At 39.8% G+C, this 11,887-nt stretch overlaps 1 protein-coding gene across 2 annotated transcripts in view; it reads left to right on the top strand.

Moving 5' to 3' along the window:
- The first annotated feature begins 7,533 nt into the window (after nt 1-7,533).
- LOC117953057 (coiled-coil domain-containing protein 138-like) overlaps nt 7,534-11,887 on the top strand; it is an 18,416-nt gene continuing 14,062 nt past the window's right edge. Inside the window, exons 1-6 of one of the 2 annotated variants that reach the window (XM_034885773.1) lie at nt 7,534-7,709; nt 8,214-8,253; nt 9,847-9,961; nt 10,055-10,155; nt 10,430-10,593; nt 11,238-11,375. In XM_034885773.1, coding sequence (XP_034741664.1) covers nt 7,557-7,709; nt 8,214-8,253; nt 9,847-9,961; nt 10,055-10,155; nt 10,430-10,593; nt 11,238-11,375 — 711 coding nt within the window. In that variant the 5' untranslated portion in view covers nt 7,534-7,556. The remainder of the gene's footprint in view (nt 7,710-8,213; nt 8,254-9,846; nt 9,962-10,054; nt 10,156-10,429; nt 10,594-11,237; nt 11,376-11,887) is intronic. The other variant, XM_034885774.1, reaches the window with a different exon arrangement.

The following is an 11,887-nucleotide window of genomic DNA, read 5'->3' as shown; positions in this document are numbered from 1 at the left end:
TTAAATTAGCCTTTTCAATGGCCTCTCTCTGTCTCTTAACTCACACACACACATACACACACACGCACACACACACACACAGAAGATACATGCTCAGTATGTGACGTTGTTTGCATCTGTATGTTCATGTGTTGTGTGTGTGCCTGTTGCCATATGTGGGTTTGTACTGTATGTTTTTGTTGTTGTTGCATAAACATGTTTTAGCTGTGTTACTGTAATGTGTGTGAAATTATACATATGCACGTTTTGGAGTGTAAAAAGCAGTTGTCAATGTAACGAAAATAAATAGCAATTTATGTATGGTGTGTTGAGAAGTGTGCCCGTCCATGTTTGTGCGGCATGTGTGAGTATTTTGTGTATTTGCAGTCGTGCTGCTCCCACGTCCCTGAGAATGAGGCCAATCAGATTGGACAGACAGTTTATTTCCAAACACAAGCGTCTGGCCTGCTGCCTCACACACATTCCAATTCTTCCAGACAGACTTTCAGAAGCCGGAATTAAAAGGCATTGGAGTTGTTAAAACATGACATTCCCAAAAAAGGGCTGCTGGGACTCGCGACTACCCAGAAACATCCCACATGACTCAACGCTGCAGGAATGACAGCACCGCCAGGGTCGCTGATGAAGGTCTTCTCATAGATATAGTTTCTCTATTACACTCCTCTCCTCTTTCTATTTCTGTCCTTCTGCCTCTCTGTCATAATGCTGTCTCACACATTAGATCATCCTTAACTCATACGCCTGTCTTTGTTTTTATTATCTTATGCAGTTAGGTTTTAAGGGCCTTGCTCAAGGGCACCTCAACAGTGGTATTGAGTGAGGGGAAAATGTTGCTCTTTTACCTATCAACACAGATCAGACTGTTGTTAGAAATCTTTGTCATATTCCACATAAATATGGAACACTGTTTAAGTGTAGCTTTTATACAGTCTTCAAGTCTGACTGAGCATGCAATTCTATAGAATAAATTGTGTCAGGAAAATGGTCCAATTTAAAGATGTTTTAGGTCCGCAGATAAAAACCATCTATGTCCATTTCAGTCTTCATGAACCCAAGTGTGCTAACACACACACAAACACTCACTGTGAGGAATGCTGTGTGTGTTGTGAGTGGGAGGTGAGGTCAAACATCCCTATCAGGGACTGTGTTAATGTATTCAACTCCTATAGAGGCTGACTTGGTCAGCTATCTGTTTTAACAGTGGGCCAATTCATCCTGTTAGTAAAGGGGGCCACTGGAATAAGAAATTGGGGCTTTGACGCAACTGAAGGGACCGTTTCAATGTGTTAAAGTAGTTGATCAACTTCCAGTTTTGTATGGTGTTTCCTCAAGAGGTTGCGCATACTTCACTACATTTCTTTAAGGCTGGGTCATTAAAAGTGCAGTAATAAGAAATAATATAGTAACGAAAGCAGGAGACTGTTTTTTGGCCCATTGTGGTCAAATCACAGGTGGTATATTCTTGGCACATACAGAGTCACTAATCAAATGACAAAATACAGGCTACAATATTAGCTCAAAGAAAGACAATTTCAGGGTTCTTTTCAATCAAAAACTTCACATCTCTTGTTCCCAAACGAAGATAACCTCATGCCATAAAAAAATAACCCCATACTTGGAGTTACACTCAGATTTTAGATGGTTTTCACAGGCTGAGTAGTACTTAGGTAAGGGTTATATTAGGGAATGGAGCCTACTCTTTTGGATGTAAAAGGGTTAACAATATTATAAAATATGATTTGTTTTGGGGAAACAAAACGTTTCAACAATAAAATGATTGTACATAATATTGTTTTATATGTCTTTTTAGTATTCAGTTGTCCAGCTAACCCACTTCCTTCTCTAGGGATTAACCCCGTCAGTGGACTAAATGAGAAAGAAAAGAACATACAATTAAATGTGAGATGTATTTCAGGCCTAGAGCATATTTTATCATGTGGGAGAAGAGAGCGGACATAATCAATTCATTTTTAATTGCAGGAGCAAGAAAAAATGCTTCCCATCTAACAGCTATGATAAACAAAGAAATAATTTACATGTAGTACCATCGAGTTGCCTTGAACGTAACATTGTGTTTGTTCATTACACAACCTGTTCTTTTAAGAGTTTTTGGTCAGTTTGTCAGTTTGTCTACAAAGGCCATAAGCAGCCCTGTAAGTATTGATTTCAAGTGTCCACTGACCCTGATTAGCATTCTCTCTTGTCTTTCCTATTGACAGCTTGGACAGTCCACACATGTTAACCAGCATGCAACATGTTTTTTTGTTTTTGTTTCTTTGCACCATTTTTTTGCCCCAAAAGAGACCAGTGATAGGGTGAAGGCCAGATGGAGACCAAAAAGATTAGATTGAGAGAGAGAGAGAGGGAGAGAGGAGGGAGAGGAGAGAGGAGGGAGAGGAGAGGGAGGGGGAAAGAGAGGGAAAGAGGGAGAGAGGGAGAAAGAGAGAGAGGGAGAGAGAGAGAGAGAGAGAGAGAGAGAGAGAGAGGAGAGAGGAGGGAGAGGAGAGGGAGGGTGGAAAGAGAGGGAAAGAGGGAGAGAGGGAGAGAGGGAGAGGGAGAGAGAAAAAAGAGAGGGAGAGATAGAGAGAGAGAGGGAGAGATAGAGAGAAAAGACAGAGGGAGAGAGAGAGAGAGAGAGAGAGAGAGAGAGAGAGAGAGGGAGAGAGAAAGACAGAGAAGCTAAAGCACCTGTCTTTTCCATAAAGCCAACGAAGGAGAAATCCGATACGCCTTCATGCAACAGCAGCGTATCACCAGGAGAACGACAGAAAGCAAAACACTTTACATACTTTACAACACAACACTTTTCACTCCAGGCTCTGCCAAACTTTATCTATACAATCAGTAATTCCTATTTATATTTTATCACCAGAATAATCAGACTAATCTAAAAGTTGGATTAAACTATGAATCCATTGAATAATTAAAACATTTTCATACCTTTCAATTATAAGAAAAGTGGGTTTGAAGGGGCTCCCCAGGAACAGGATTTACTTTACTCCTCCTCCGCCTCCTGCTTTCCTGGGGCCCCAAAGGCCTTGTACCGTATGCAAGGGGTAAACATTAAAATATTCATGCATCAATTAAATCTGTAGAAATTAATATAATAAATATAACCGGACAAAGCCATTACAGGCTCTTAAACACCAGAAGTTATTATGAGGATAAATCCTGCAGGGCTTTGATGGTAATGCTGATTGCATGAGTAGTTCTGACTAATGCAAATCTATACTGCCAGACTGGATGATTAGTAACAGTAACTCCTTAAATGAAGTGCTTTGTGATGAATTGAAGTACAAGAAGATCATAAACTAAATTATGAACAACATAACTATTGAACAATAAACACAGAGCATGTTGCCTTAGTTTGAGTGTGTCAAGTACTACGTAAACAGTGGTGCCATTAAATATTAAGACTCTCACATTCACTAATTGTGTTAAGCATTTTAGGTTTTGATTACAATAATTATCTCTAAGTGCTCTTTTAATGAACTTGATGATACTTTAGTTTACAAGGAGCATCACTGGAAAAGCCTCTGAAAAGGTAATGATGCCACCACAAAATTAAGTCAAAATGTTAAATGTTCTAACCCTTGTAGTATGAAAGCTTCCAATATAAATCCAATCTATACAAAAAACTCAGTGTATGCACAACAAACTTTGATTCAGTTGTTGTCTGGCAGTATTTTTCTTATTAAGACCAATTTGAGAGTGACTGCAAGTTCCAATCCTATCTTTTTAAAGGGCCAGTGCACCCAAATCATGACTTTTTTTTGGTCTTGGAACTGCTTTCAACTACACTGTTGGATTATCTTGAGTAACCACTACATTGTTTCTCAAACCACGACATTGTTTCTCAAATGTTTTCCAAACACTTTTCAGAATTTTACGATTTTCCAGTTTTCTTGAGCATCACATTCCTAATTCGGCTAAACTGCCTCTGAGCAAAACACTGCTGTCCTGCTTCCAGCTTCCAGGGCCACTGCTCTTCACTGACCATTGCCAATTGGGAAAATGTGAACATGGATAACTGTCTTGCAGACAAAACACGAGAATTACTCTTAATTCATAATACTTTTCATGAAAGACCCAGATTATCTCTCTGCATCGATTTAACCCTAAAGTATCTATTGGGCTTCACGGGCTTTATGGGCTTATCCCTGTGATGTTCCAAAAATATATTTTTAATATGAAAAAGCCAGTAAAAATGCCTCAAGTGCCCAGGGACACACTGTCTTGTCCGGACTCTAAGGCAATGTAATTGCTCCGGGGCCCCCCCTTCCTGAACCCCAGATCCGTCTTTACAGCTTGCATTAGCATACATAATACTGCTCTGTGGACTCAAAGAGGCGTGCCAATTGAAATGCAATCTTTTTCACAGCAGAGTGCTGCCATCACCACTTTAATTGAGTATGAGAGTGCTTGCATGTGTATGTGCATAGTGTTGTTTCTTGAGGGAGGGGATAATTGCTTTGCAATACAACATAGCAATATGGTGTTAATTCAATGATAGGACTTGATTGCTTTTGTCTAGCTGTATCCCCTGGGCTGGCTCATGTGTTTGTGATGTTTGTCAGAAAACATAAGGTGCAGACGATAACTGCCCTTTAAACTGTCTGTGACACACACACACACACACACACACACACACACACATACATGAACACACACACACACACTCGCACAGTGCGTCTCACTATCTTTATGGGGACCCATGATTGACATAATGCAGTCCCTAGCCCCTTACTCTAACCTTAGCCATCACAATTAAATGCCTAGCCCAAAACCCTTAGCCTCACCCTAACCATAACCTAATTCTAACCCTTATCCTAACACCAAGTCTTAACACTCAAACAGCCCTTTAAAGTTGTGGGGTCCAGCATTTTGGACCCACAAAGCTGTCCGGACCCCTCAAGTATACTGTTCTCCCTGTTTTTGGACCCCATGAATGTAGTTAAATGAGAACACACACATACAAATACACAGACACAAACACACACACACACTCACACAGAGTCCACAGACAAACACAATAATTAATGTAAGCTTCATGTAAAAAATGGTGTATAAACTGTGCTATAATTAAAAGGAGGATTGCACTTGATGTGAATGTCCCATTGTTCAGTGGCAATTAACCCCGATTAGCTTATCCTCATCTGTGAATTGTTTTGGTCAAATAACAAGTTGGTCAAACAGAGACAGGGCTGCATTTTTCAAAGAATGCCATATCTGCTCTTCATTTCTCTGCGTACAGTCTCTGTCCCTGAGTGCGGTGTGAGTTACAGTATGTGGTTGCAGAGCCACAGGATAGACATCACATCCAGCAGTGTGCAGAGCTACAGATATCACACCCTAACACCAAAAGAGGGTGTATCATTACTAAACTAATTCGAATTTAATGCTGACTACATGGCTTTTAACATTAACCTTGACCGTAACTTTAACCCCTACCCAACCTTTGACCTGATCACAAGTTTGATCTACCAAAACCTACACACACACGCACAAAACGGATTACTGATGGTCCAACACTGTATCCTTTTTTCACAAGTGGACAGTAAAGCCCTGAATGCGGAACCTCTATGACCAATTAACAGAGCAGAACAGTAATTTCCATATAAAGTGGACAAAGCAAATAGGTCTCTAATGAAGATCAGTGTTAGTACTCTTACTGGCTTACTCCTCTCAACGTCAGCGAGAGCCTGCAGGGACAAAGTGATTGAATTATGAGAATGTGTATTAATGGCAGTGGCTGCTAATTAGCCAAACAGAGAAAGAGGGCATTAATCTTGTAAAGCTGTAGACTGTTAAAGTCGAAAGCAAACTTTGCTCTGCTTGTCAAACATGATGGCTGATGCTACGCTGTGGGCAAGAGAGGGACTCAGGGAGCAGGAAGGTTAATCTGTGGATAGCCCTAACAAAGACTCACTTTAATATCCTGACTTTATCCCTGTAGCTCCTCAGAATGTCTCTGTGTTATGGACATCTGAGCTGGCAGTGAGTTTGTATATGGTGTTATCAAAGTCAGCAATTTTATTAGTAAGGAATTGCTGTATATTAATCGCTGAAAATTATTTTTGTTGTTAATATCAGAAGTTTAAGCGTTCAAATATTCTTATACATATTTTACAAAGGACTTTGCTGTATTATTTGACAGACATTCACGACATAATTATGACCTACAATACCACATATTACAGTTTTGTTGTGATATGTGTGTAACAAAAATATTCAATTAATCAGAACAAGCATTCTTGTGGTAAACGAATACATGTGCATCAGTCCTGTTGGTGAAATTGCATAACACATCTATGTAAATATTGGGTGTTGAGATCATTGAGATGCTCATGTCCAGTGGACTCTCTGTTGTTGGCAAGTTCCAACAATGGGTTTAAGACAGGTGGTAAATCGGCTGCACCGAAACAAGACCGAACAGCAGACGGAGGCTGATCCTGTTGTCTGTGATGAGCCACTGACACTCTCTGGCTTATTGGTGTAACTACAATGTGGCTGGATAGGAAAGGCATTCCAACCATCAGCCTCATAAAAAATGCAGTTTGGCTCAGGACATCAAAAACTGAAATGAGATGAAATTTGTTCATTTATAAAACTCAAATTTAGGTTTTAGACCGAATGGAAACCATGATTGCCTTTTTCATCTTCAAAAGGCAGCATAGCTCCTTGAGATTAATCAGCTCACTTTTTTCAACAAATACAGTAAATTCCAGCAGTACAAGTAGGCAACACAGCCGATGTTAGTAGTAAATCACACTAAAAAGACCTATGTCATAAATGTAGTGGTACTCATATAGGCTACATTAACTCAAAATTACAAAAATGTAACATAAATGTAATTTTAAAAAGGACATACATATATATATAGCCTACTTAAACTAAAGTAGGCTTAATTGTCAAAGAAAAGTGTTATGCCCAAACGAAATAAGGAAAACAAAACACAAACTGTACAAAAAGTAGGCTATGTTTTATTATTTATTTGTTTATGTTTAAACTGAAGAAAGCGTTTAATACCGTTTTGTTTTTAGTTTTTTTTATATCGTGTCACCAAGTAGGCCTACTATTGGACAGCACATTTGTTACAGTCTTCCATTCTATATCGTATTGAATTAACTTACTATGTGCATTAAAAATATTAAAACGGGTTTGGGAATGGTTTCCCTACCAATGTTTTGACCATAGACCGTTAATATAAATATGCAGTCTATGGTTTTGACTAGATCTGAAATTTACTGTTCGGCGCTGCCTTCCCCGCTAGAGGGCGCTACTCGCGCGGAACAAAACCTTCTAACATCACATGATCATTCATCCGCCAAATTTGGATTGTGTTTTGTTTTTACTCATCGTTTCCAGCCATGTTTCCAGCCAACAAACGTCAGGTCAATTTTCGTAGTTAAGTAGCATTATGTCGGAAGCTTGGCAATTGGAATTTCAAAATAATGTGCGTCAAAAAGCAAATGCTCAGACATTATCAATAATAAAAGTTTTTTTTTTAATTTTGAAAGTATTAACCGGAAGTGTATTATATTTTGTGATCCTTGATGCTAGTGGAGCAAAGAAGACACAACACAAGCCTGCAGTTTTTCGATAGTATAGCCACAGTAACACTAACTATGAACCTGCAGTTTAAAGACACCGACGTGGTTGACACAGTCGAAAAGCTTCAGCAAAAATATTTGAAGAGGAGGGAACAGGTTTGAGAACGACAACACACTCAGCTTGTTAGTGAAAGCAATGCATAAGTTAGCTAGCTAGCATGTCAATTCTTCAGTCAGTGGTATCACCTACTGTCTACGGGTATCACTACACTGTAGTGTCACCAGTACATAAACGTCGGTGTAACGAGCTGAACGTTACTTCCATAATTTAGTTAACGGTAACTTTAGCAAACTTTCACTAGAATAAACTAAAGCATGTGTAACGTATCTGTATTTTAAAAACAGTAAGTGAACGCTGGCTAGCTAGCTACATTGTTAAATTGTGGTGCACCGTTCGCTTGTGCTCATAACTTCAGTTTAAGGATGAATTCCTTAACAAACTTTAACTTATAAGTATAACATGCTATCTTCCAGCCATGGATATAGCAGAAAAGTCTAAATGACTACAGATAATTGAAAACTTGTGACATTCTCAAGCTGAACATAATAGAAATGTCAAATCAGTGCTTTTGCCCTTCAACATGTCGTCCTAATGTTTAGATGCCACCGCCAGAAGGCATTACATCAGGAACTGGAGAGGGTAAGTGCACATCACACAGGGCCTCCACATGCTCAGATAACCGCTGGTTCTCTATAAGGTTCTAGCCAGAGGTGTAGTGGTAAAAAAAGAGGTGGGTAAACTATACATTCTGTGACCAGGTGGACCACGAAACAATAACCAATAAGGTGGGCCACGGCCATATATATACATATATATATATATATATATATATATATATATATATTAAAAAACCCTATTGATTTTCTCCATAAGAATTTAGATTATCAGCCATAATGTCTAAACCATCTGAGGTAGACTGACCCAGTTTCTGATCCTGATGAAGCTAGAAGTCTGTATGATATCAACCTTGTAACATTATAAGAAAAACAATGATCCCCTGTCTTACGTAGAAAAACTACATTACCAAAAATCCTAAGCGTAAAAGCAACGTTTCTGATTGGTCCAACTCACTGTTACCATGGAAACGTTTCCCGTACCCGCGAAACAGTGAAAAGCTACAACCGGACTAGCAAAGGGAGCTTTTGTCACTAACTTTAAGTGGCCAGAGAATGAAATAACATCAAGTTATTATCAGACAATATATCCTGTAACATCCAGTTATAAACAGACAATATATCCTGTAACATCCAGTTATTATCAGACAATATATCCTGTAACATCCAGTTATTATGAGACAATATATCCTGTAACATCCAGTTATTTATCAGACAATATATCCTGTAACATCCAGTTATTTATCAGACAATATATCCTGAATTTCACTAATGGGAAAAGGTAGCTAGGTGACCTGCAACGTCATGTCTGAAAGGGGTAGGCTAACCTAATCAATGCCGGGGATTTTTGAGTCAGTGGCATGAATCTGCCATTAACCAAATTAACCTCAAAAACATTAAGTTGAGTCCTGTTTTCTGAGCTCACTCACTTTGGGCTTCTTTCCAACACCGTTTGCTGTCCGAGGGCTGCTGTTTTGGCGCCTTGCCTTGCAGGCAGCACTACGACCGTGACTTCAAGGCACCCAACCATTGCCCGATCCTAGTGCCTTCCAGGCAACGCTGCCTGGAAGGCAATGTTGAGGGCTCAACACCCCAAACACCGTCAACACTGACAGTAATGCAGCGCTTAATGATAGACTTCGTCTTAGGTTTAACAACCTATGAAACTAATAATGAACAATATGAAACTAAAACAGAAGCTTAATTTAGAATGGCTTTGGGACAAAAGGCTATTCAGAGGTGGATAAACGCACTTTGGAGGTGGGTAAACGCCATTTCCGAATTTTAAGAGGTGCATAAACGGCGTTTACGTGCGTTTAGCCTCCACTACATCCATGGTTCTAGCAGACTAACACTATGCGCACAGGACGTATTCACTAAATACAAGCAATGAGATGATGTGAAGGGTGACTGTATTGATTATAGCATCCGTATCTTCCTTACTGTTGCCTACAGTGTAACGCAATTAGTTACACATTGTCCACAGTAATTTTACCACAGACAGGGTGGCTGAACCTAAATCTAACACCACATCGAATTGATGACCCTTGACATGAAACAAAATGGCACACCTTGAACTAATATGCCTAACATTGCATAATTATATTTAATATTTTAGATACGGTACAAAGGCTTACTTTGGCCAACAGATCCAAACGGCCAAGCAAAGAGTTAAAATGCTACAGCAAAGCTTTACATGAGCTGTTCAAAGCAGTTACCAACCATCCTGACCAGTAAGTCTAATGAGATTACAAAAAGGCTAACATTTTCCATATGTGTGTTTGAGTATAATGCCTTGATCAATACTTGTTGCTGTCTTTTCTAAGGTTTGTTAGTGATCATGGTCTGCATGGCAGTAATGAGGACCTGAGTGGGGACTCTACAGCTGCTCCACTTCAAGACTCCCAGGTGCTATTTACAGAAACAGGTGTGTTTGTGTGTGTGTGTGTGTGTCAGAGGAAGTTACCAGTCACCAGATGCTGATACCTCCTGGAAAGTCCTTTGAAGTATAGTAACATGAATGCAGTTTTAAAATGAATCATCAAAATATTCCTCACTGATTAATCCCTGCATTTCATCTGAGTTCCTGCAATATTTATTTACTTTCCTGTTTTTCTGACTTTTCCTAACAAAATAATAAATAATACATGGGTAATGAAATAGCTCTGGGCTTACCTTTTATTATACCTCTATTTGTCCAGATGTGACCTTGCCTTCCTGTTTGGATGGTAGCCCTGGGTTCCAAGAAACTGAGACCGATGGGGACTTGCAGAGAGCGTGCCAACTCCCTAACTCGTGCCGTTCCTCTTCCTTAGTACTAGCAAAGGTGTACCAGGAGATGCTGACCATCTACGAACAACTAAAGGTGAGGGAGCAGAAACATTGTAATGATGGTTTATCAGTCAATACAAAACATAAAAAGTGACTAATCTGTAAGTTTGTATTTTGTTATACTGTGATACTTATAGATGTGTGCCCAACATTATACTCAAACATAAAGGTCCCATGACATGGTGCTTTTTGGATGCCTTAATGTAGACCTTAGTGGGCACTTTACTGAAATTCAGCATTGGTGGAGAATTACAGCCACTAGAGCCAGTCCCACAATGAGCTTTCCTTAGGACGTGCCATTATCTGAGTCTATAGCTATTGAGGAGGAGGGGGGGGCAGGGTGGAGGGTGGGGGTGTGGTCTTGACCAACTGCCACTGTGCTCGTTTGAAAGCCATGATGTCAGTGTCTTTCTCATGGGCAGGCCAAATTCTCTGGGCAGGAATTACAGAGAAGGCGGAGGTAACCTTGCCCCTTATGACCTCATAAGGAGCAATATTCCAGATTGGCCCAACTGAGCTTTCCTTTTCTCAAAGACAGAGCAGGATAAACAGGGCTTGGTTTACACCTGTTGCCATTTCTAGCCACTGGGAGACTATATGCAGGCATATTGATGTTAAAAAACCTCATATACAAAATAAAAGGTGTGTGTGTGTGTGTGCGTGTGCATGTGTGTGCAGGCAGAGCGACAAGGCCAGCGCCAATGGCAGAGGGAGCTGCAGGAGCGAGAGAAGAGGCTGAAGCAACAAGAGGAGGCTGTTGGGAGGCTGGCTGGGCTAGAGGAGATGCTACACACTCGCATAGCAGCTGTACAGGAGGTCAGACACGCACAGGCTCCATCCAGTCACATTCAACACAAGGGATGTGTTATGTTTCTTTACCACAACTCATTCCCATTCCTTCCACTCTACCACATGTCTCCTTTCAGGTTGCAACTCTGTGGTCTTCAATGATAAACTTCTAAATCATAAACCTAGTAATACTAGAACTAATAATACAGGAAATACACTGTATTAAGATGTAATAATCCAGCCTGATCTATGAACCTATTGTTTTTATTAAACAAATCAAACAAAGCTAATATCATGTCATGTCAGGATTTACAGTCACACAAGAGGGGATGCGATGGACTGACTTTTTATATACAATGGACTGACTTTTTGTTGAATTTTACTAGCAAACTCAAGTCAGTGTAATGCATCACTGAAGTGTTCAAGCATGGTTGTTGTGGTTGAATGTTTTAAGTGTTTAAATATATATGTACAGTGGGTACGGAAAGTATTCAGACCCCTTTAAATTTTTCACTCTTTGTTTCATTGCAGCCATTTTC

This window comes from Etheostoma cragini, chromosome 11 (assembly GCF_013103735.1).
Source record: "Etheostoma cragini isolate CJK2018 chromosome 11, CSU_Ecrag_1.0, whole genome shotgun sequence".
In the NCBI taxonomy this organism is placed as follows: Eukaryota; Metazoa; Chordata; class Actinopteri; order Perciformes; family Percidae; genus Etheostoma; species Etheostoma cragini.
The sequence above is the reverse complement of the archived record's forward strand: the minus strand, read 5'-3'. Positions and strand labels throughout refer to the sequence as shown.